Source organism: Mus musculus, chromosome 5, assembly GCF_000001635.26.
Source record: "Mus musculus strain C57BL/6J chromosome 5, GRCm38.p6 C57BL/6J".
Lineage (NCBI taxonomy): Eukaryota > Metazoa > Chordata > Mammalia > Rodentia > Muridae > Mus > Mus musculus.
The window spans coordinates 29,233,213-29,260,390 of NC_000071.6; the positions used below are offsets into that span (position 1 = coordinate 29,233,213).

General features: G+C 40.1%; 1 protein-coding gene across 10 annotated transcripts in view; it reads right to left on the reverse strand.

The window, feature by feature from the left end:
* The window catches only part of Lmbr1 (limb region 1), a 148,620-nt gene that overhangs the window by 3,411 nt on the left and 118,031 nt on the right, over window positions 1-27,178 (reverse strand). For all 10 annotated transcript variants that reach the window (XM_006535767.4, XM_006535764.4, XM_011249782.3 and 7 more), the window contains 6 exons: window positions 25,467-25,543; window positions 24,846-24,923; window positions 21,334-21,407; window positions 21,030-21,120; window positions 19,531-19,597; window positions 1,766-1,927 (listed from right to left, as the gene is read on the reverse strand). In XM_006535767.4, the coding sequence (XP_006535830.1) occupies window positions 1,766-1,927; window positions 19,531-19,597; window positions 21,030-21,120; window positions 21,334-21,407; window positions 24,846-24,923; window positions 25,467-25,543 (549 nt within the window). The remainder of the gene's footprint in view (window positions 1-1,765; window positions 1,928-19,530; window positions 19,598-21,029; window positions 21,121-21,333; window positions 21,408-24,845; window positions 24,924-25,466; window positions 25,544-27,178) is intronic.

The following is a 27,178-nucleotide window of genomic DNA, read 5'->3' on the forward strand; positions in this document are numbered from 1 at the left end:
ACATGCTTAGCAGCAGGACAGCTTTCCTGTGTAGGCTGCAATGCTGGAGGTCAAACCCAGGACCTTATACATGGTAGACAAGCATTCTACCACTGAGACACATTGTTGACCCAGGAACTACACTTTTAAGACTTAAGTAGGTTCACTTCTTAAATTTGGGTATGACACAGTACTGATAAAACTGCAAAAATGTCATCTGTAGACCTCTCCCAAAACAGTCTGGCTTGGTTAACATCACTACTGTTGCTACTGTGCAGCAGATGTTCTCTGAAAACTGTTAGAAATGAAATTGGTTATTAAAGTCAGACTTAACACCTTGGGCCATTTGAACATATATTTAAAAAGGATCTTTTCTATACAGGGAATTGCCCCTAAGTAATATATAAAAAGATAATAGAAAATATTTGAAAAATAAACACAACTCTTGAGTTTCACATAACTCTTGAAAACTACACTATGTCTATGGTCAAACTGATGCACAGGGCCTCTCTCTGGCCTCTGGCAGGTTGACTTATAACTTTTACAGAAGCTACACAGCAAAATGCCAACACTGATACACTGCAGCCATCTTGGTTATAGCCAAGCTGGAATTGATCTGAGATCCTAGCTAAAAATGTTTCAACTAGACACGTGATTGAGGGTTTCTTGATTCTAATGCATCTGCCTATTTTTAATGTGTTTGATACTATGACACTAAAATTCATAAATTATCTGGTGTTTTAGTTGAAATGAGACATAGCTTTTCATCCTAGGGCAGTATTTCAACCAGCTATATTCTCAGAGTGCATGTTACAAATAAAATACATGTGGAACTGTAACCTGGTGTTTGCTTCTTCAAAGGTCATCCTTTCAAACACCAGGATCATAAGGTTGGTGCTAGGAGAAGCTTTATTGCTACCTCTATAGTTTAAGCTTTCTGAAGCTGGGGCCGCAATAGATCTATCAATATGTTGCCTCTTGAAATAGCTAAAACTACAACCTATATGGAGCATAAACATTCAAGTGGTATCAGGCAAATGAGCCAATGCTAGGGTTTCCTACAGGAACCACCACCTTTCTTTACTGCTATGGAGTAAATGCTACATGACTGCCTGGGAAGCTTTTGGAGTGCTGCTTACCCTAAAGTACAAACCCAGGACTATGTTCAGCATGTGTGTAGGAGTAATGCAGCAAAGACATATCACTTGAGCAGGCTCTTTACCACAATACAAATGATGGAGACATGAAAGCAAACACCCTATCCTGTCCATACCAAGAATGCTAACATTGTTTTCCAGAGTTATATGGCTTACTGGCGAGAATTATATATTGCTTTTTCACTTAGGAAATCCAAGTCCTCCTAAAACTTCAAGTAAATAATGGTAAAAGGTACCATGATAAAAACCAAGCCTGCAACACCAAGTCTTCCTCCTCACTACAATGATACAATGAGACAATGACACAATGTCACAATGACACAATGATACAATGACACAATGATACAATGACACAATGATACAATGATAAACAGAAAGGGCTGACTGCCATCCTAAAGTTCTTATCATGTCCTCCGCCCTGTCCTGAGGCCCCATCAGAACAACCACAGTTCCTACTCACACACCTTACAGATGAGGTCCTGCAGTACAGTGACAAAGTTCTGATCCAGACCCACCAACACATGAGTCAAGGATGGGACTGACAGCCATGCACACTTAGAAACTAAATAGAGAGACAAATATTAAAGTCATGATTAGTAGAGAAAAATGTCTATAAATCTCAAGATTACCTAGGGCCTTGAAAAGTTCTTCTCGTACTGCTGATGTGAATTTTCTGATCAAACACAATGTTGTCATGATGGCGAAGAGTAAATTGTAGGATAATACAATATAGAAATTTCCCAGCCAATTAAATCTTCCAAAGTCTCCAAGTAGATCGAATCTAGTGATTCCTATTAAAAAATAAAAATAGAGTTCTTACTAAAGTGGGGTGTGTCCATACCTGTAACAAATGCAGTTGGGATTAGGCCAGACTCCACAGACTGCCTCAGAGGTTTGTAGAGTTCTGTGGTAAGACTCTGCCATGAAGCATACGACTGCTTCCTAGCAGGGCAACCCAAGCCATCCCTGACCTTCACATGCCAGTCACTTGCATGTGTGACTGGCATGAGTACCCCATCATGCCTACATTAAAGACCAAGCTTAGGTGCCATTCACTAGAACCTGTTCTTCCCCACTACTTACATATATATGATGTCTATTCCACTTCTACATCTCATTTCCAGTGGCAACACTTTACCCATTCCTAACGCTCATCACATAACTGAATAAACAAGACCAGTTCCAAAATACTACAAATTTATAGAATAAGAGTGGGAAGCTGGGAATGTGTGATGCTTGCATCATACATGGATTTACTTAAATTCACTCACATATACAATTTAAAGACTTTTTAACTGAAAGAATGTTTAAATTTGTTCCCTGAGTCTGTGTCCCTGGACATGAGTAGTAGGATTTTCTGACTATAGATAGGTATATAAATCCTACAAGTCATGTGGTTGAGTGTAGTGAGAAGGGGGGTGTGGTAGAGTCTCGGAGACACTGAAGGGCTACATGAGGCTGTATATCAGAGTTACAAGATGCAATAGATACTTCCTGTAGGACTGTACAAACACAGCTATGTACTGCATATGCTATTGTCTTAGTCAGGATTTCTATTCCTGCACAAACATCATGACCAAAAAGCAGTTGGGGAGGAAAGGGTTGAGGCTTACTAGTGATGTGTTTGTGTGTCAAGTTGACAAGGGGTCAATTGTACTGGCTAGTTTTGTGTCAACTTGACACAGCTGGAGTTATCACAGTGAAAGGAGCTTCAGTTGAGGAAATGCCTCCACGAGATCCAGCTGCAAGGCATTTTCTCAATTAGTGATCAAGGTGGGAGGGCCCCTTGTGGGTGGGACCATCTCTGGGCTGGTAGTTTTGGTTCTATAAGAGAGCAGGCTGAGCAAGCCAGGGGAAGCAAGCCAGTAAAGAACATCCCTCCATGGCCTCTGCATAACCTCCTGCTTCCTGACCTGCTTGACTACTAGACCTGACTTCCTTTGAGTTCCAATCCTGACTTCCTTGGTGATGGACAGCAGTATGGAAGTGTAAGCTGAATAAACCCTTTCCTCCCCAACTTGCTTCCTGGTCATGATGTTTGTGCAAGAATAGAAACCCTGACTAAGACAGTAGGAAAGGGTTTATTCAGCTTACACTTCCACATTGCTGTTCATCACCGAGGAAGTCAGGATTGGAACTCAAAGGAAGTCAGGTCTAGTAGTCAAGCAGGTCAGAAAGCAGGAGCTGATGCAGAGGCCTTGGAGGGATGTTACTTACTGGCTTGCTTCCCCTGGCTTGCTCAGCCTGCTCTCTTATAGAACCAAAACTACCAGCCCAGAGATGGTCCCACCCACAAGGGGCCCTCCCACCTTGATCACTAATTGAGAAAATGCCTTGCAGCTGGATCTCGTGGAGGCATTTCCTCAACTGATGCTCCTTTCTCTGTGATAACTCCAGCCTATGTCAAGTTGACACACAAAACCAGCCAGTACAGCTATAGACTATTTAAGGATTTTATGGGTGATTTCAAAAATAACTTTGACTCAATATCACATCATCAACTGACTTTTGAATTTGGCTTTCAGCCATGATCCAACACAATTCTATCAAACACTACGGGGAGCCTCCCAGAGAAGCTCATGAACGGCAGAAATCTTCCTATGCAAACAGTGTAGTATGAACAGGGAAATTCAAATTTAGCCCCATAGTCACTCCCACCTGGAACCAATGCATGTAAGTTTGAAAGATATTGGCAAAGAATTTTTAAAATAGCTGAAGATTAATGAAGACATTTGATAATACCTTACCAAAAAAAAAGTTTTAAACCCAGATACCAGAAAAAGGCCTTTAGTGCCTGTCCTGTATTACTTTAAAATACTGACAACTTTGCCTTAGTCTCTCAGTGCTAAGCCTAAAAGAAAGGACTTTGTTAAATGAAATGGAAGCCTAATCAGATACTTTACTTTTCAAATCAGAACATTTAATTGATGTTAGTAGCTATATAAACAGTTATGGTCCTACCAACACAAACCTCAAGGCGTCACTGAGACCCCATACTGGCAACTGAATTGATCCCAAGATCCAAAGTTCTCCATATGAGTCCATCAAAAGCTATAGTTATCCCGTGAGAAAGGTACACTCAAGCTTCTGCATCTATAAGGCTCCCAAAGGAGAACCTGGGTGTATCCTGGATGATGTCTACTGCACTGGGTAAGAGCAAAAAGAGCAGGCTGATAGGGTTTTAACACGTGGATCATGTGTTTAATGTGTGCATTTGATGATCCATTACTCTATGTACAGAATCACCTTAACAGCAATACAAATACAAGGTCCATATTCTCTTCTCGTTAATGAACCTGTGTGGGTATACAGATACCATTGGGGACCCCTGTTGTATGCCTGTAGATAGCTTTGCACTGTCCACAAAAAAGCAGAGTCGGGGGAGGGGGTTCAAATCAGTCGCACTGAACATAGAAATTCTAGACAGTGAGAGGGGTAGTCATACACCCTAGAAATGGACTCCACTGGATACAACAGGATGTTTAGGCAAAGGGCAGTCTCTTACTTAAAAAAGTTTTGTTCCAGGCAGACATATACAGAAACCCAAGAGGAACAAAAATGCTAGTTCACAGGCTTGGGTCAAAAGACACTATTGTTTCACTTGCACTTTAGAAAAAATCTGACTGATCTTGATCAACCAAAAGATTATTCTGAGTAGACATAAATAACTCTTTACTTAGAAGCAAAAAAAAAAAAAAACCAAAAAACAAAAAACAATCATTTCTCTGAAATTATGGCTAGGTGGCTTTTGTCCCAGCAACAATTAAATAAAAAAACGTCTTTTTTTAATTAGAAATTATTGACACTTAAGAAAAAAAGTACTGATGTAATGTATATTATATAAATGTATAATACTTCTAAACTTCTGGACAAAGATAACATGGTATTAAGACAGTTTTAAAGTACAAGATTAAACTATTAAATATCTTTGGTCAAATATCTTCACCCATCCCATCACTGTTAAAAGGGAAGCAACACATACACAAAGTAACTTCATTAGACAGCAGTGAGGCACAGGGTCATGTGACCTCAGTAGAACACTTCATAACAAGCAATGCACTGCTTCTCCCACAAGGACTCAAATGAGAATGAGTAATTCCTTCAAAAACAACCTGTTCTCTATTCACATTTTTTAAAAGAACTGGTGCACAGAATACAACCAACTCTAAGAAGGAGCATGTTGCCCCACCCACAGGATAAGTCAATAGAACTCCTGTTCTTTAGCCCACCTGAGTCAACTTCTGCTCTGAGCAAGCATGTTCATGTTGGTGGAGCTGCATGAGGCCATTCAGAGCCTTTGTAAAGGGTGGGACACAAAAGACCTGAGAGTGATGTTATCAGTAAATTACACAACTTGGCCTAGTACACAAACATCTGACCCAAAACACCCAAGATTTTAATGTAAAGGTGCCAAAACAACATGTGTTCTTATTAAATTTATTAATAAAATTATATTAAAAAAATAAACTAAAATCAAATAATGATTTGGCTATCTTTAAGTTTTCCGATTTCTGTAGTATCTAACCAGCTCTTATCCTATCAAGAATGCTTTTCCCATTTACATTGTACTTTTCCTTTATATGCCAACTTCAGGCTTTTAAAACTCTGTGTACGTATTTAGTAAGTTCAGTCTCTTTCTCTACCTTCTGTACTTTAGGAAAGGCTGTGGCCATTGGAAACAGTCATTTCTGGGTTTTCTGCTCAGTTCTTTGCTAGGCCTCACTCCAAGCAACTCTCTGCTCCCTAAGCTGTCCTCATGCTTAATGCTCTTAGTCCCTTCTTGGGACACAAAACAGAACAAGTCAAGTACCAGTGTTAATGAACTAAGCTGACTCCAAGTGTCTGATGATACACTCACTCTAGCTAGTGATGCTTGGCCAGTAAAGTTCTTCCTATGTAAGTACAATGACCTAAGTTCAATTCCCAAAATCTATGAAAACATAACATCAATCCCTGGGTGCTGCTGGTCACCCAGCCAGACTATTCTACTCAGATGAGTTCACAGCCTATTAGAAACCCAGTATGGAAAATCAAGGTAGACGGAGCCTGATGACACATGAAATTGACCTTGTGTGAGACTGTACTCACACCCACACATGTACATAAACATCAACACAAGCCCATACACACACACCACATACAGACGTATACATACCACACATATCAAACACATACATGTACACACAAGGGCACACACACACACAATCCCTACAAGATTAAAAAGATAAATTCCTTGAAAAAAATATTGGCTCAAGGATTATCAACTAGAAATAGACCAAATTTGATGACACATATGAATAATCAACACAAAGTAAAAAATCTGAGTAGGATACTGCTTAAGCATGCATTAATCAAACTGCCAAGCTTTCCACGAGAAAGAAAAGAACAGAAATGATTACCAAAGAAAGTTTTTTTTACCAAAGTTTGCACTGCAAAGGGGAAATGATGCAAGACTATTTTGAAAGTTTAAGAGAAAATAATCTAAATTCTCATGTCTAAGAATATCTTCTAAAGTAAGGCAGAATAGAGCTATCTTAGACATCCAAATAGCCTGGGATTTATTAGCAGCAGACTTGTATTCCAAGAATGCTATACTAGGTCTCAAACTAGATCACAGAGCTGTAGTAACAAAAACAGCATGGCACTGGCACAGAAGTAGTCACATGTGCTATTGATGTAGAAGACACAGAAGAAAGCTACAGCTATCTGACTCTTGACAAAGGAAACAAAAGTACTAGAGAAAGACAGCCTCATTAACAAGTGTGCCACAAAGCCTGTTTATCTACACTAAGAACCAAAACCAGATCCTGCCTCTGCACAAAAATCAGTTCAGAAGATTAAAAACTTCAGTAAAAACTGCATGGTATAGATACAGAGACAGACAGGTTGATCAATGGACTAGAACTGGAGGCCAGAAATTAAACCACACACTTAAGCACACTTGATCTTTAAACAAAGAAGCCAAAAATATACAATGGAAAAAACAAAGAATCTTCAATAAATGGTGCTGGTCTAACTGGCGGTCTGCATGTAGAAAAATGAAAATAGATTCATATTTGTCACCTTGCACAAAGCTCAAGTCCAAGTGGATGAAGGACCTCAACATAAAACCGATACACTGAATCTAATAGAAGAGAAAGTGGGAAAGACCCTTGAATTCATTGGCACAGGGAGAAATTTCCTAAACAGAACTCCAATGGCTCATGCTCTAAGATCAAGAATGGATAAATGGGACTTCATGACTCTGGAAAGCTTCTGTAAGGCAAAGGACATACATAGTCAATAAAACAAATCGGCAACCTACAGATTGGGAAAAAAAATCTTCACTAATTCCACATCCGATAGAGGGCTAATATCCAAAATATATAAAGAACTCAAGAAGCTAACTACCAAAAAAAAAACAAACAACCCAACCAAAAAATGGGGTATAGAACTAAACGGAGAATTCACAACAGAGGAATCTTGAATGGCTGAGGAACACCTAAAGAAAAGTTCAAAGTCCTTAGTGATCGGAGAAATGCTAATCAAAATGACCCTGAGATTCCACCTTACACCAATCAGAATGGCTAAGATCAAAACCTCAGGTGTCAGCAGATGCTGGCGAGGATGTGGAGAAAGAGGAACACACTCCTCTATTGCTGGTAGGATTGCAAACTGGTACAATCACTCTGGAAATCAAACTGGAGGTTCCTCAGAAAACTGGAAATAGATCTACCTGAAGACCCAGCTTATACCACTCCTGGAAATGTACCCAAAACATGCCCCACCATGCCACAGGGGCACGTGTTCCACTATGTTCATAGTGGTCTTATTTGTGATAGCCAGAAGCTGGAAACAACCCAGATGTCCCACAACAAAAGAATGGATACAGAAAATGTGGTTCATTTACACAATGGAGTACTACTCAGCTATTAAGAATGAGGACATCCTGAGTTTTGCCAGCAAATGGATGGAACTAGAAAATATCATCCTGAGTGAGGTAACTCCGACCCTAAAGGACATGCATGGTATATACTCACTAATAAGTGGATATTAGCCAAAAAAAAAAAAAAAAAAGTACAGAATACCCAAGATACAGTCCACAGAACTCAAAAAGGTCAAGTGAGGATGCCTCAGTCCCACTTGGGAGGGAGAAGAAAGCAACCACAAGGGGGGGAGGAAGGAGGGATGTGGGAGGGGAAGGGGACAGGAAGGTGGGGAGAGGGGAACATGATTTGGTACTAGGTGGGGAAAAAGGACTGAAGCCCTGAGGGCCAGCAGAAAAAATAGAAACAGGCAACCTCAGGAGTTAGGAGGTTGGGAGGACCGCCCCAGAATGTACCAGAGACCTGGGAGGTGAGAGACTCTCAGGACTCAAAGAGAGGACCTTAGATGAAATGCCCTACAGTGGGGAGAGGGAACTTGTAGAACCCACCTCCAGCAGAAAGACAGGGCATCAAGTGAGGGATGGGGTTGCTATCCCAAAGTCAAAACTCTGACCTATAATTGTTCCTGTCTGAAAGAACTGCAGAGATAGAAATGGAGAAGAGCCTGAGGGAAAAGAAGGTCCAGTGAAAGGCCCCAAGTGGGATCCAGCTCAAAGGGAGGTCCCAAGGCCTGACACTATTACTGAGGCTACAGAGCGCTCACAAAAAGACTCCACTATCATTACTGCCCTCTGAAAGACCCAACAAGCAGCTGAAAGAGTCAGATGCAGATATCTGCACCCAACCAATGGACGGAAGCTGCTGACCCTTGTGGCTGAATTAGGGACAAGTTGGAAGAAGCTGAGGAGGGCAACCCCATAGGAGGACCAGCAGTCTCAATTAACCTGAACCCCCAAGATCTCTCAGACACTGAATCAACAACCAGGCAGCATATACCAGCTGATATGAGGTCCCCAACACACATACAGCAGAGGACTGACAGGTCTGGGTTCAGTCAGAGAAGATGCACCTAACCCTCAAGAGACTGGAGGCCCCAGGGAGTTTAAGGTGGGGGCGGGGAGGGGTATCCTCATGGAGACGGGATCAGAGAAGAGGTATGGGATGTGGCTCAGTCAGAGCATGTATGGGGAGGGGAATCAAATCTGAAGTGTAAAAAAAGAAAATTAGTAGATATTTTAGAGCTTTAATAAGGTTTATAAATATGAAGCAAGCAGAAAATAATAAATTGAGACAAAATGAGAAGAAAAGCATTAAATGAAATAGAAAATCCAAAGAGATTAGTAATGACAGAAATAAAAAATAGTGAAGGCAGTCCTCTGCTACATATGTGCTGGGGCCTCATACCATCCTGTATATGTTCTTTGGTTGGTGGCTCAGTCTCTGGGTGGGTGAGGGGAGTAGTTGGGGTGGGTGGATGAGGGAGGATGGGGTGACGAACTCTTGGAGGGGGACCAAGAAAGGGGAGCAACATTTAGAATGTAAATAAATAAAACAATTTTAAAAAACAAAACAAAAACCTGCAGTGTGCCTAACACTTTGAAACTACTAAACTAAAAGTTAAAAAAAAAATTTACAAGGTACAAGCACAGGATTTCTGGACAGGAACCCACAACTCAGGAAGACAACAGCAAGAGAAGACAAATGGGACTGTGTCAGACTAACAATCTATATGATGACAAGAGAATTAAAGAGCATACAGAAAGGGAAACAATCTGTGGCATCTATTCATCTAACAGGAGATTAATACATAGACTATTTTAACTCAAAAAATAAAACACCAAATGAGAAATAATTCAATAAACAAACTGAACAGTTCTCAAAAGCAATTTTTAAAATGACTATTAAATACATGTAAAAAAAATCTAACATTTAGCCATCAAAATGCCACCAAGATTCATCTTACCCCAGCCAGAACTGCTTTTATCAAAGAAACAACAAAAAGCAACAAATTCTGGTGAAAATGGGGCAGGGGGTGGGAAGAAACCTATTCACTGCTGGTTAGAATGTAAGCTGTTATAGCCACTATGGAAATCAGTATGGTGGTTTCTCAAAAAAAAAAAAAAAATCAAAACTTAATTTCTATATGATCCAGCAGTATCCCTTCTACTTATATATTCAAAGGAATACAGGCAGCTTACAATTGATAGACTATGAACATCACTGCCACTGCCCAATTCACAAAAGTAATACTGCATAAGCCTTGAAGTAACTTGGCAAGTTACTTCTTAGAGTTATGTCTATAGACCAAAAAAAGGATTAGTTTATCTCTAAGAATGCAGATGAAGCAGACAGGGCAACAAGGGAGAAAATGGTATGGATGGAAACAGGCAACAGATAGGATCACACCAGGAGTTAAATTGATATGAATACTCTAAATATCCGAATCCAGACAGGCTTACATAGCTATTTAACATAAAGACACAGGTTTATAGTATGAGAATTGAAAAGTATCATAAGGAAGGTAAAACGACTATTTTAACATGACTCAAAGGAGACTTCAGAGAAGAATTACCAGTTAAACAACGATTCCCCACTACCATAATTACAAGGGTTCACCTGGGACCCCACGCTTATGCAACTGGTACCCAAGCTTTAAAGAATCAATGCAAACTGGTGAAGAACAGGAGAGAGAGGCTCACAGTTGTAGCCAGTGCTTCACGGTCCTCTCAACAGCAGTCTAAACAAGTGAACCTAAGGATCTAGAGGGCATGAGGACACCTGCAGACAGCGGAACTAACACTGACAAGCATGGCACACAGATGAAGCAAATGTCCTTTTTTTTTTTTTTTTTTTTTGACAAAATAAAAATTAACATGCTCTATATGGAAGGTTTGTAGATTCATAAACAAGGATGCTATAACTATGTAGTGGGGAGGGGCAGCACAGGGAGGTAACAGCTGGACAAGGAGTGCACGCAGTTAACCACTCAGATCAAAAGAAGAAAATGACCTTAAAGTTCAGTGACCTTAGCTCCAATTGCAGTTAGAAAATGTTACTCCCAAGGTCTAAATCAGTAAACTAGAAAAAAAAATGCAATGAATGCTGCTTCTGTGAGAGGATCAATAAATCAATACATGAGCACACAGCTCAGGTAAAGAGGTAGAAAGCACAAAAGATCTGTAAGTGCTAAGTCTCTACTTCTTCTAGTAGCTAAGGTCGCTACCCACAGACCTGACACTGTTGATGACATTAACAAAGCTTGTCCCGGCTGAGTAGGGCTCTTTCCATAAAAGAAACTGAACTGTTGCCAAATCCTTTCCAAAAAATAAATTTCAAACCAAATGGTATCATCAGTAAGCAATGGTGCACTGAGGATAAGAAACAAGTCTACAAAAACCACCCAGGGAACTGAAGAGTCGGTTTCTGAACACTTGTAGTGAGGAAAGCATTACACATACATCAAAATCGAAAAATAAAAATAAAAATAGGGGATGGGAGGAGAACCACAGAACAATGTCATCAAAAACACTGAAGAAAAAGTCTTTAGCCAATTTTCACCATATTCAACCCAAAAAAGATAATATATCATGACACATGGAGCTCACCCAAGAAACAGCAGGCTAATTAGCATTTGAGAATAAATGTAATTCAACATACTTAGAGACTTTTTAAAAGTGTGTGGTTGTTTCAGTATACACATAAAAGGCATTTGGCAAAATCCACCAACCATCTGCATAAGAATTCCAGCAAAGCAGGGAAAGAAAGGGACATACTGAACATAGTAGAAGGCAGCCACAATAAACACATCAATAAGCAGACAACAGCCTAAACCCTCCCTGCCAGTGTATATCATCAGAGGACTGATGGGGCTTTAGCTTGGTAAGTGTAGAGCATTGGCCTTGCATGAATACAGATCTTAGGTCCAATCCCCAGCACTGCCAAGATTGGGAGGCGGGGGGGGGGGGGGGGGGGGGAGAAAAGAAGAGAGTGGGGGAAATGAACAAAGAAAGTTGGAGTTGGAGTTGGTGTGCTAGAGTGGGCACTACTTGTAGCACCTTGGCCACCTGTGGTGTCCTTCTTACCCGTTCCCTCCAACTCCATCTGGGTCATATTATTGGAAAGCAGCTGAGACACTCAAAGGAAACTGAATGGCCAAGCAGTAAGGCTTCCACATTCAGTACAGTGCCATGGCAGGGGACAGGAAAATAATGTGCACATTATTGAGTAATGGGTTTTCCTTTTAAATAACTAAGGTGAATGTCACATCACATAATCACTTTAGACAAACAATTCGAGGGCCTTAAATACCTTCTCCCCAGTTTGAACACAAGTGTAGCTCTCCAATGGGAAACTCCAAATCCACAAGGCAGCTTCTCTTGAGACTCTCTCATCATCCCTATCCCTATCTTTGGAATCGCACAGCATTTGGCCATTTCTATATAGGCTCTGTCATATGACATGTTTCCAAATTCCATCAACCTTGTATCATATAGACTTCCTTTCCTTCGTTTTTAATTGTGGTAAAAGACATGTAACATAAATTGTACCAGTATAACAATTTTATTTTAATGCATGGCTTGGTACTATTAATAATAGTCACATTATTTACAACCATTACCACAAAACTCCCTTATCTTGCAAATCTGAAACTATTCCCAAACTACTCTCTCCATCCTCCCTCCCGAGGACTCTGGTAAGCACTACCTATCCCTGTCTTTATAGACTAGACTACTGCAATTCCTCTTAGAATCAGAACCCCACAGAGTTTGTCTCTTTGGACTGGCTTCCATGGCTAAGTAACATTCCATTTGATGTGTATACGACAATTTGCTTGGCCTATCATCTGACAGCAGGCTACTTCCACCTTTTGGCTATTGTTGTAAAGGGCTTTTGAAATAATACTTCGTCAAACAAGCTCAAAGAATGAAAGACGACATGGAAAATTGAGACAAGGTACATGGAAATTATTTCATCTGCACTGAGAACAGCCCTCCTCAATGAGGAGTTTCTCTGGGATCACAGGAGCTTATGAGCTAAGGCTCTGCAAGACAAGATGCAGGAAGTGGGCTCTTGCCCTTTAAGGAATGTAAAGTTTCTTAAGAACATCAATTCATTGGGAGTGGGGGGTTGGGAGGGTGCAGACCCGGAAGGGGGATATCACTTGAAATGTAGATGAATAAAATGATTAATAATAAATAAACATCAATTCCAATAAGCAAGTGTAAACAAGTAGGAGTCTTTGGACAGTAAAGAAAGGTCAAAGGCAGAAGGCTTCAGGAACATGAAACTAAACCTTAGAGGTAGAGAAATGTGTCTGGAATTATCATTTTTCATGACTGTATTTGATACAAACTCACTTTGTTCTAATTGAAGGTGATTTAATTAAGTAGCCAGGTGAAGTTCATTATGTGAAGCTAAATATCAACTAAATACAAGGATGGAGAACACCAGAGCTCAAGAAAGAACCGATTCTTTCAAAGATAGAAACAAACATCTGGGCCCTTAAGCAGACGGAGTCTTCAGAGGGGGTCCAGCGTCTCTCAGAGACATTTTCTCTCTTTTGGTTTGAGCTCAAATCTTCTTACCCTACTCTCCTCAAAATAAAAAAAGAACAAGAAGGCCTAGAGCCCACTTGTCACACACAGATTCCTCTCAGTTGTTCAGGAGGTAAACAAGATGGGTGGGAAGGGGTTTCTGATTTGGCTAGAGTCTTGGGTGGAAGTATCCTGAAGACTAATGAGACAGCAATGAGCTCTGCTTTGGCAATGGCCTGTGCAGTATCAAGTGGGAGCCCAGAGCAGCCCAGAGTTAGGCTGGTCGTTGGTTAGCATGGGGCAAGTGGAGGGATGAGGGATGAGAGCTGTGGATTTTCCAATAAGTAACTAGTGGGAGCAATTAAGGAGAGAGTCAAGGGATTGACAAAGAAGGGGAAAAACAGGGGGAAAGGGTGTTAATAAATAAAGAAGAGATTCACTGGTGAGATCACAACTGCCAAATACCACAGCATGAGGCGACCCAGGAGTCAGCAGCGGCCTGCAGAGAGACCTAATTCTAATTTGGTTTGAAATTCATTTTCAGATGGCTGAGTGCTGACAGAGGAAGTGAGTTCAAAACCTTTCTTAATTCCCATTGGGAATCAGAGAGTTAAGGGAATTCAGAAAGAACAGCAAAGCCAACAAAAGATTTTGAAACAAAGTAATACCCAGGTGCAATTACCTGGGTTTCCTATTGAGTACATGCACTCACCTCCAGGAAAATAAAAATCTGAAAAACTGAACAAAGTGGCTTCTGGAAACAGAAGAAAGAACTAGGACTGAAAGCATGGCCAGACCACAAACTCTGGCCACAGCACATAGAGAAATCCAGCTGGTACTCAACCGAAAATGTCCTTCCTTCTGGCTCTCACAATACTAGAAGGTGCTACAGGGTGCTGGGGGAGAGAGGGTCATGAACAGTCTGACTCAGCTGTGAGCCTTGTGAACAACATAACAACCATGAGGCAAGCATATGGGGGCAAACTGGCATGAGTGTTATGGGAGCAACCAATTACTTTCTGATTAGATTTGAGACCTGCTCCACCAAAGGAAATATATGCCTCATACTACAAATCTGACCAGGAATCCATGGTTGGAGAGCTGGATATATCAATCTGTCCCCTAAATTCACTATCTCTAATACTTGTAGATTAGTGCAGCTATCGGGCCTCATCAAGGAATTTTCTTTGCGAAGTAGACAGTAGTTAACATAGAAACTCACAATTGATCAAAATGCAAAAACTAAATATATCAGTGCTCAGCCACAATGAAAACATCTGTATCACAGCTCCCAACCAAGGCTCGGATCTCATCAACAAAGAGGGGGCAGAAAGATTACAAGAGCCAGAGGTTGGGGAGCACTTGAATCAAACCATGTTTTCTGAACACATGACCTCACAGCAGCTGTGGTTGCCTGCACAAGACCTGCACCGTACAGAGTCAGGCAGCATTCCAGTATGGAAGGGCTCATGAGCCCCACCCACCTTGGTTGGGAAGCTTTTGAAGCTGATGACTTCTGGGGAGGGAGAACAGTTTTCTTTAATAATATGACCCTAGGTACGTAGACCATGCTCCACTAGAGGGCCCAAGACTATGGGCAACACGAATAAGCATCAGTGGACTTTTAAAATGACACAAAGTTGAGAGGAGACTGGGAGGTGTTAAAGGGAGTAGGGTGAATATTATTAAAGCACATTGTATGTAAACATGATAGTCTCAAAAATTAATGAAAATGGTATCTTGAATTTTTTTTATTACATATTTTCCTCAATTACATTTTCAATGCTATCCCAAAAGTTCCCCCACACCCTCCCCCCCAACTCCCCTACCCAACCATTCCCAATTTTTGGCCCTGGCGTTCCCCTGTACTGGGGCATATAAAGTTTGCAAGTCCAATGGGCCTCTCTTTCCAGTGATGGCCGACTAGGCCACCTTTTGATACATATGCAGCTAAAGACAAGAGCTCCGGGGTACTGGTTAGTTCATAGTGTTGTTCCACCTATAGGGTTGCAGATCTCTTTAGCAACTTGGATACTTTCTCTAGCTCCTCCATTGGGGGCCCTGTGATCCATCCAATAGTTGACTGTGAGCATCCACTTCCGTGTTTGCTAGGCCCCGACCTAGTTTCACAAGAGACGGCTATATCGCAGTCCCTGCAACAAACGCTTGCTAGTGTATGCAATGGTGTCATCATTTGGAGGCTAATTATGGGATGGATCCCTGGATATGGCAGTCTCTAGATGGTTCATCCTTTTGTCTCAGCTCCAAACTTTGTCTCTGTAACTCCTTCCATGGGTGATTGTTTCCAATTCTAAGAAGGGGCAAAGTGTTCACACTTTGGCCTTCGTTCTTCTTCAGTTTCATGTGTTTTGCAAATTGTACCTTATATCTCGCTATACTAAGTTTCTGGGCTAATATCCACTTATCAGTGAGTACATATCATTTGAGTTCTTTTGTGATTGTGCTACCTCACTCAGGATGATGCCCTCCAGGTCCAGAAGCCACTTCAGCCCAATCTAACTCTTATAAATACAGTCTATTTATGTATTTATGTATATAATTCATTTTAAAAATATCCTACAACTGAGATGGCCTGTCCCTTGTCTCAAAGCATGCATTCCACTGGAGATACTCACTTGGGTAGGTAAAGGCTCTCTAGTATAGAGCTCGGACAACAGCACCTTCACTTCACATGTTAAAGTAGACTCTGAAGGCGTCTTCTCACCAGATAATCCCAAATGGAATTACTTTCATACAGACTACAGCTTAGGAACTACATCAGCAGGCTACATTTTGACTGCCATGCCCGCATAGCACTGAAGAGCATGGCCAGGGAGGCCTGAGCTAAGGACTATCACCAGCGGCTCTTCTGACTCTCACATGGAATGCAGGAGAGTTGCAGCAATTCCTTATTCTTAGAAATCCTAACCAGATATACAGATTTAGTGTTCAAACATAAGTTAATTAAAACATCTTATTTGTTGTCTTTAATAAAACTGAGCCTGGCAGTGGTGGCACACGCCTTTAATCCCAGCACTCGGGAGGCAGAGGCAGGCAGATTTCTGAGTTCGAGGCCGGCCTGGTCTACAGAGTGAGTTCCAGGACAGCCAGGGCTACACAGAGAAATCCTGTCTCGAAAAACAAACAAAAAAACCAAACAAATGGAGATACCTAAACTATATACAAGCTGATCTGAAAGACTACTTTTGTTTTAGTATCATACTTTTGTAAGTCAGCATTTTGGCCTTGCATAACTAGTTAGTTATAAAGTGCAGAAATGGTTTCTAAGATAAAAATAGTTTTAAAACATAACTAGCAAACATATTTCAAAAACTGTTGCCTGAACTTGAAGGAAAACCTCTCTGGGGCTTCAGATGAAGAGTGATGAAAAAAACCTCACTTGTCTTCCCAGCCAAGAAGTGAACAGCACACTGTCAGTATCTGAGATGTTCTTCAAAACACATGGCTGAGCATCTGCAGGGAACTGATTAACTGCTCTGATTCCAACCTGTCGCAACCATCTCCTCTCATTATACTTGGCATGTATTAAATTAAACAGTGATCTATTACTTAAAAGAAGAGCATCCACTATGCCAAAATAGGGATTCTTTATAACCAAAGTCTGACCACACACCAGAACAATGTGTCAGCTCTCGGGAGGCACAGCAATGCTCTTACAGGTTTTAAAGGGTTGAATGCAAAAAAATCTTACATTTACTACATACAATAAACTACATTCATTTCATTGACTTAAAATGCCTGTTCAAAATAACCCTCACAACTTCTTTGTAGCAAGTGATAAGCTTATTAAGTTATTTAGCGCACATTTTTCAATGAATCCACTTCCCCCATTCAAATGTAGTAAGCTATCTGAGAGTAATGCTTCAATGGCCATGTTAGTCACATCATGCACTTAAACCTCGAGCTATAGACTTCATCAACAATAGCAGCTGATGATTTTTAAAAGAAAACAGCTATTGGACATTTTCATTTCCTTAAACAACTGTATCATCAAATTCACTATGGTATTCTGGAATCAGTGTACTTTAAATTCATAATTAAAATTCTCCTCTTCAGCAAACATCACTCAGATGTCAGGTCCTATATTCTGTTCTGCTGTGTGCCCATTTCTCCTAATGACAGATGCTGTGGACTGATCTCACAGGAGCAAAGGAGATCAAGTTGAGGTCAGATCTCCTTGTGAGAGCTGAGGAGAGAGAGAAATTTTCACAGCTAGGGATGTGGTAAATGCGTCCTTTATTCTGTTCGCAAGCTTTTCAGCTGGTGCATCACAATCCTGCTCTTCAGCAGGGGCACACTCATCAGTATCTCACCTTCTTAAAATCAAAGACTCAATCCTAAAGCATTAGCAGATTACACAGTAACTCTCTAGTTTGCATTTCCCATAATACTAAAATAAGGCTTTATCTCTAGTCTAGAACTTTGCTGTTTTAATACTGCAGAAAGCCTCCATGAATCTGTTTAACGTATTTACTCTTTTCATCTATTCAGTGCCACTGGGCATAACACGTACTGCAGTGCATACCGCTGTCTTCCACAGCGCCACATGACTCACTGTACCGCAGCACACTCCACTAATCCTGTTTGGACAGCTGGGTCCAAGAGCTTCTCAGCTGCATTTTAATTGTTCCATCGTTGTTTTTTTTTTTTTTCTTTTTATTTATCTCTATGGCAAACTACTCAGGAATTTAATTTGTCAGGCTTCAAAAAGTAAATTTTGCCATTAATTTGTTTTGTTTGTAGTAAGCCTATACTCAGCAGGTGATTTTCTCCCTCAAAATCGAAATACATTCATGATTATCAATTACTTTTAAATAACAAAGCACAATAAATAAGATTTTCAAAGGTTCAAAATGGAAAGGTGGCTGGTCACTCCCAGTATCTGCTGGACTGTCCTAACAGATGTAGCATTTAGCTTCAAATGGTGGCACTAATGTGCATGTTTCATGTTTCAGTATTAGCTCACCATAAGCAGATGTGTCCTACCAATCAAACATGAAAGAGACACACTCACTAAATAAATAGCCTGTGGAAGAGAAGTTCTTTTACACTTATACTTTAATTCTACTGGTTATCAAAGCACACAAGACTACTACAAAGCTCCCGCTTTCTGACACAGCTGCAACACTGATGGCATGAACCCTCAGGAGGCAGTTTTGGAGCAGAGCAAGCCCCTGGCCTACACTGCCAATGAAGCCAGGGACAGAGTTCACAGATATACTCTGTCTGGTCTTTTTCTAACATTAATTTACAAAGTTAAAACATAAGTCTAGAGAATTATATGGAACTGCCTAAAAGAAACATCTGTCTGAAATAATATTTAGCCAAGAACACAGTCTAGAATAGTGCATTATAAAGGACAAATGACTGACTTATGAGTCAACTATGTCACCGATAAAATAGAATTCTCTTTTACTTTTAAAAGACAGTAAACCCTGCCTGTACATTGATAATTTAAGGAAATATTATGATTGGCAGGCAAACAGAGATGACAGGACTAAAAACTGTCCTGTGGTGTATGCTCCCAGGGACTGCACAACACCATGCTCAGCTCTATTTTCATGAGCTCAAAACAGCTTAAAACAAGTTTACAAGTTTCTATTTTTTAAAAGCACACATTACACTATACATTTGGAAATATATTCATACATGGATCTTTTTTTAATATTTTCTAGGCACTGAAGTGTTTTTTTAAAGTCACAGTTTCCTCACTAGAAGATTCAAAAGCCCAACTTATGAATGAAGTAAGAAAAAAAAAGTCTATTGTTTGGGAAAGGAATGTTTAAGTGCTTAAAAAAAAGGTCTTTGTTTGCTTTGGTATGCCCCTATACACAATTGAACTATAGAATAATATAATATTATATTTTAAAGGTAATTAAAAAAAAGAATTTACAAAGCAAAAAAGTTAAAGAGATTTTAAAAAGTTATCTATAAAACCATGGACTTTACTGAGCATTTCTTAGTCAAACTTACCCAGTGTTCTGGACATCACAGGCAAAGCAGAGCTCAAGACTAAGATTGACACACAATTCCCAATGATCTGTGGAAAGAAAGGATGGCTTGCAAGGAGACAGCAGGAGGCAAAGAACCCCTCAAGCACTCTTGGGAGGGCAGTGCAGAGCAGATACCCGGAGCACCCGGCAACTTCTTAACAACACTATCAGAGTAGAATTTAAACATAATAAGCCTTTCCCTTTAAAATTATATTTATGAATTCCACAAAACACAGAGTATAGGTGCAAGCATATAGTCATAGACTATATAAATCATATACATTTTATATTATTTTAATGTAGTTAGTAATTTGAAAGCTTTGCCTATGAAATTAACAAGAGAATACCTTTGGACTTCTGACTAAATCTTAAAGGCTAATTGCTGTCAAGTTCTTATATAACATCTACTCTGGCCTATATAACCATTATAAGCATCAATTCTGGGATTTGAAAACACTAGAAACAAAAACATCTAAATCTAGTAATTCATTTGCAATGTATCTTCTAGTTACTGATTCTCCTCCAATAAGAGGCACTGAAAACATCGATTAGTATTTATAACCACCTCAACTGGACACTGGCTACTTAGCTGACTTTAAGAAACCTTTAGTATGCCAGGCGGTGGTGGCGCACGCCTTTAATCCCAGCACTTGGGAGGCAGAGGCAGGTGGATCTCTGAGTTCGAGGCCAGCCTGGTCTACAGAGTGAGTTCCAGGACAGCCAGAACTACACAGAGAAACCCTGTCTCGAAAAACAAAACAAAACAAAACGAAAGAAACCTTTAGTATGATACATCTGGGTGGATGGGTACATAAATTTCAATATATGTAATATATATTATCAATGGGGTTCATTGTGTGTGTGTACCCACACACTTGTGGGATGTAAATATAGACTTATATAATAAAAATGGGAAAGACCAGCAGCTTTTAGCCATTCCCCTTAGGCAGCCTGTGAAATTATTTTACAAAGATCCATTTATTATGTAATATAACAGGCTTTATTGCTATGGTGCCAGTGACAACACTGTATCAAATTAGCCTCACACCACACTGTCTCTGAACAGAGCTATTCCTTCTCACTTTAATTATTCAGAATTGAAATACTTTTTCTCTGCCACTTGTAGCAACTAAGCTCTTCAGATTTCAAACAAGCTCCTGAAGTACAGTTAACACAGCCCAAGTTACTCATTAGCAATATGTTTTCTTTAAGAAAAACAAGGGTTCTTTCTTTCAGGAGACTTCCACAACTAGTTACCAAGTGCGTGGTTCTATGCATTTACAAGTGAATGGATGCAGTCCAATTTACACAGAGCACATCCTCTCCCACTCACTCAGCATTCTGAAAACCTTCCTTTGTGTGTCCGCTACTTACAAATACCTCTCAGCCAAGATGAGCTATTCAGGGTGCTTACTGACTAAAGCACTTGTTTATCTTGGAAGCAAAAGAAAAGCCATGGCATCTAAGACTTTACCTTACCTTTGTCATAGTTGTGTCATCCTTCTTGGGTGTAAAGTTTCCAAAAAATCTGAGGCTATAGAAACCAACAACAGAAGACACCATGAGATAGCTGTGAGAATGAAGGAAAAACTCTCCAAGAGAATGCACACTTCCCAAAGTCTAAAGCCCATAGGAAAAGCAAACCAAAACAAACAGCCACCGAGGCTTGCAGAGGACTGCGTTGTTTTTCTTTCCAAACAAGTGTTTTAGTAAATTACTATTGTCCCAGAAACTAGACAGAAAACTTGTTAACAGACATAACATTCAGTTGAAGAAAGGATACAAAATCAGAATGATTTCAAGTGCAGCTCCCACAAAGCCAAAAGTGGAAAGAGAGGCACTTCCTATGCCGGGGCCCTGCAAGGAAAACACGCCTCAGAATTCAGTGATGCCATTACACATTTAACACCTTAAGATAGTATGAATCCTCCAAAGACTATTAATTTTAGCAGGTTCAAATATAACCTGGTTTGCCTCAAATGTACTTTTAAGACATTTGCCAAAATGATATCATTATGACTGCTATAAAATGGGATGATCTGCTATCTGAGAAAAATACATTGAATTTTCTGGGGAGTTTTCTTTCTTTTTTTTTTTTTTTAACTTTTTACTGATTATTTGTAAATTTTCCAGCATGCCTCACTATCCCTCTCATTTCCCCAAACCTCCCACAGAAAAGGGGGAAAAAAAATCTCACTATGGAAGCTGAGGTGTGCTATGGTATGTCACACAGTATACCCTTTTGCCCAAAGAGCTTTTCATGCAAATGTTTGTTGCAATGAGGCATTGGTCTAGTTTGAGGTCTCTGGCTTCTGCTATACTTTCAATACTGGATCCTTACTGGGACTCCTCTCAGATATCTTGCTGTTGCCCTGTGTCATGGAGATCCTGCAGCTTAGGATCTGCAATACTGGCCCCTTCGTGTGTTCCAACAGTTCATAGACAAAGTAGATATTGGGGTAGGCTAACTCAAAGCCCTGGATCGGGGCCTGGGTGGTAGCTAAGTTGGTCAGTTTACAGCTCTCCAGTACTGCCGAAGCAAGGGGCAAGGCCCACTTTCTTGAGTTCTGCAACTGGCAAGGGGACAGGGCCAGCTCACTTGCTCTCAAGCTCTCATGCCCTCCAGGCCAGCTCTCACATGCTGCAGAGCTAGGGGCAGGGCTAGCTCTCCCAAGATCATACCCCGAGGGACAGCTCACCTGTGTCCCAACTACCTAGCTAGTTCTACTATGCTGCCCAGGTAAGGTACTGCTCACTGGGGAGGTTTTTGGTTGTTTTTTTTTTTTAATAGAATAATATATAATTAATGCAGAAGCACATATAAAAATTATACTATAAACCTTGCCAATTTAAGCTATGTTTACAAATAAAGCAATATATCCAATTTCCTTTTCCCAAATTTTCCTTGATAATTCAGTTACAAAAATGTGACTAATAGCACTTATTTTTTAAAAAAAAAAGTAATTTTAACAAAACAGAAAGTAATACATACATTTTAATAAATATTATCTAATCTCGAGACCTACCTTTACTTAGGCAAAATAGAACAAATAACGTTCAGATACTGATAACTGACAGCAAACATCAGTCCACTAAAGTAGGAACAACATTTTCAAAGCTTACTGCTAGAGATGAAAGGATAATCTCTAAATACACATCACCATTCCCCTAGTTGTCTTAAATTACAACAGCAGAGATAAAGCAAAACATCGTCAGCAAACAAAATAGAAGAGAATAGCTAATATCACACACATTATATGCACACTCTGATCTGGACATAAAGGAGAAAGACTAACCCATGGCAGTAGTTCCAGACGTGAGCAGAGTGAGCACATGAGACTTACCCAGGGGTAAGTGCTCAGGTTCCAATTCAACTTAATTTAATCCCAAATTAGCACCCTTTTTAAGGGGCTGAGACTCCCTCTCTCTATAGGCAGGATCCAGAAGCAGTGGAGCATAGAGTTCAAGAGCAGTGCACCAACCACACCATCATGACCCAGCATGCCCACCACTCTTCCCAACAAATGGAAGCTAAGCTTCCATAAATTTTATATTAAATAATTTCATCCACTTTTCTCTCATTAATCTGTCTTTTGCTACTAGGACCTCCATCATGAACCCTGTGCTGGGTAAGGAAAAGATCCTACTTTCCTCCCTACAAAGGGATACTGGCAAGATGGAAAAAAAAATGTTCTGGAATATTCACTGTATCAAAAGCAATGACAGGAAGATAAAGAGGTGCTCACACATTTAGACAAGCATACAGAGAGCCTAGAAGTACAAGTCACTGTAGTGTGCACTGAGGGGATGGCACAGAATACACCCTGCTCTTCTGCTACATTACAGTGCAGTGAGAGTCAGCTCAGTCACAGGAGCAGCCTCCTGATCTGGGACTACAATAAAAGAAAAAGGCAAAGCCAGGACTGCAGAAGCAAGGCCTCCAGGGAGAGCGGGGGAAGCAAGGTGAGAAAGGTGGAGGAGCGCTCACACATGCTGCTGCTTATGAAAGTCACAAAAATGGCTGAAGAAATTCAAAGCAGCATATCTTCATCTCAGGTGGAAGGAAAGGAATTAAGACAGAGACTGACAACATCTGCCTTAGAGAGAAACATGACAGGGTAAGTCAGGAGGGTTTCAATGTCACTACTATGAGGCCTGGAAAGCCGCTACGTTTGGTGGCCCATACCTGTATCCTGGCACTTAGGAGGTAGGAGCAGGAGGATCAGAAGCTCAAGGTAACCCTTGGGTCCCTAAGGAGTCTGAGGCCAGGCTGAGTGACATGTCATCCTGTCCCAAAACATGTGTTTACACATGCACATGAGTATGTACATGTATGTGTGTATGCCTGTGCACCAACAGCAGAAGAGGGGTGTTTCCAAACTTTATAGGACCTGGAAAGTGTTGCAAGGTAGATATGGTGGTACAAACCTGTAACCTCAGCACTTAGGAGGCTGAGGCAAGAGCATTGCAGACAAAAGACTGTAAGTCAAGTATAAGTATTCAATGATGAACATCTTCCTAACATAACATCTAGGTAAAATAGGGTAACTGCCAGACTCTAGTAATAGCATCAATATTTTTTGTTTGGAATTATTTTTGAGACAGTCTTAACATGTAGCCCAGGTTGATCTTAAACTCAAACTCAAAACATTCAGTCCTTTAGGTGGTAGGACTGTATGCATGTGCCATGAACAGTAGAATCATCAATCTTTAAACCAGATAAAAATCAACTCATGAAAAAAGTTTATCTAGACTATCCTCTAATAACCACACAGTTTAAGTGCATTTTAAATGTTTGATACTTCTCATAAAAAATTCCCTTTACTTTTCCAACATATAAGTTTGTGAGGTCTAGCTGATCTATCTTTTATACATCATGCATTTTCTTTCAAGAACTACAAATAAAAATTTCAGTAAAAATCAACATCAAGTCTGACACGGAAGTCTATAAATAACCCAGATACTTGAAAGAAATGCCCTAGAAACAAAAGCACACATACATGCGCACATACACACACACAGAAGAACACACACACACAAATACATATATACCATATACATAAGATATTTTATATTTATATATAAAATTATATGTGTGTATATATATACATATACATACATACACACACACATATATATGTATATATATACTTATGAACATGTTTGTAAAAGCTTTTTCTTCAGAGAAATTCATGGGCTTGAAATGCTTACATCCAGAAAGATGTTTCCATAAGCTTACACAAAATATTCAGACACACATCTAGAAGAAAGACTTTTGAATGCATTTAACTTTACCCTTGTTCCCTTTGGCATTGCAGTCTCATCAACCAGCAGGCAAAGAATATTGCACGCCACCAGGAGGACTGAAATGGACTGCAACAGAAATGGTACTGTCAGGTCTCAGTTTCAAACACTACTTTTGACAACACACATAACATGTGTCTTTCAGAATGGGGGAAGTCCTGTAATGAGTATATATACTCTACACAGTATATATAAGAACTCCAAGACAAATTCCAAGTATTCTGTAAATTATAATTTCAAGGCTCATGATAGAAGATAACAATATGTAGACATGTCAGCTGAGAGAGCCATAGCGTCCCAGACCGTGCTGCAGTGAGCTTTCCCACAGCCCATCTTAGAAAGGAAGACTCTGGAGCAGCAGCCGTGCTTTGTGTTTTCCTAATTCTGAAGTAAGCTTGAAGTTCCTGCTGCATGAGGAAGTTAAACCTTGACGACTTATGACGACTTATCTAATTGTCATTCATTTCCATTTTTGCTCTGCTGAATTTTTACAAATTGAGAAACAGGCAGATTTTGATTCTGTTAACAGAAACACAGTTTCCTGGAAACAGCCTGGCTAAGGGAAACACAAAAGACAATACACTGTGCTCAAGCTGTCAAATAGCTTCTTACTGTTTCAATAAGAAGGAGAACCATAACAGCAGGATACACCAAATTTCTCTCCCAAGCTGAAGCCTTTTTCCTCCTCTCTATTAGAAAGAAAATAAAATAAAAATTTCAGCAATTTCCAAAAATTCTTTCCAGGTTCATATTTTTATATACCTGATTATATTTCAACTAGTAAACATTATTTTTTACTTTCTGAAAAATGTAGATTATAAGATAAATTGTTTTTAATTATCTTCTACAAACTATAAAAATCCACTTAAAACCAGCTTACTACATTAAAAGCTCAATCCCATGAGGCTTACATTTCAGCTCGGTAAAGGCAATCTTGCTCTTAAAGGAATATATCATTAATGAATAGCTCACTTTTAGGATAAGACTATGTGCACTTGATACACATGTATATACTGATATAGGCAGATATTTGAGCATATAAAGACGTGTGAATCCTAATCCCTTCTAGTTTCAGGCCCCAAGGCTGAATGAACACTTTGTTTTCCAAGGACTATAAAGGAACTTTACCTTCAAGCTAAAACAAGCCACTTTGTGCCACACCCTCCCCATGATAGGAAGAAGCATAGAAGTTTAATTTTTCTTCCACACTGGGAAAGAAAACTTAAACTTCAAAACAGTCTCCAGATGTATTAGAGCAACAAGAGAAGGAAAGCAATAGATTAGGAAAGGCTGACACTGTGTGATGTGACAGAGGAGAACCCTTCCTGTGAGCATCCTGTCCCAGCAAGGCATTTTTCAATATGGAGCTGGCATGGGTTCTAAAGTCTGAGAAATCAAGTGGAAATCAAGAGACAACGGCAAGGGCCTGGAGTGACTCAGCCGTAAGAGCACCTGCTCCTCATCCAGAGGACCTGGATTTGGTTGTTAGCAAACATTGTGTGGCTCACAACTACCTGTAACTCCAGCTCCCCGGGGTTCTGAGGGCATCTGCACACATGTGGCACACATATAGTCAAGAAGCTATGTATGCACACATACTCACACAAACACAGGATGGTTCCCCTTTATTTTTGTAAAAGAGGCAAAAGCAGCAATGCTGAGGCAAAACTCTCAGGAAACCTAACAGAGGCAAGAAGACAAAGCACAGAGCTTGGAGCTAGCAACGCAGCTAGAAATTGAGAGGGCAGAATCTCAGAAATAAGGAACAGATAAAGAAGTAGGCCTGCTATGATGATTCCTTCCTCCTTAAGGCCTCAGTAATAGAAAAGCTACAAAAAGGAATGGAGATGTAGCTGAGAGGCTTGGAGTTCAGCAATGCTGCCAAACCCAACCAAGAGTTCACTAGGAAGCAGTCAAAACACCCAGGTTTTCCATCAGGACCAATGTATCCCCTAGGAATAAAGACAGACAGACAGACATGGACACTCTAAGAGGCAACCCAAAAGAAGAAAGTGTCTTACAGTTTCTACAGTTTTGTGTAAGAAATATCCAGAAGTCAAACATTACCAGGAGGCAAAGAGGAAAAAGAGACAACAGGGACAGACCCTCTCTTAGTACACACACAGACTTAGTTGACAGTCAACTAAAGAAGTGGCAAAACAGCAAACTGACAAAGAAATCTGAACCAATGAAAACAGCCAGATGAAATCCCAGAGCTGAGAGATACTGTGACTAAAGAATTCAACAAAAACCTTAAACAACAGTCAAGGCACAACTGGGAGATATTACAGTGGGAAACAAACTAGAAGACAGCATGAGAGGTT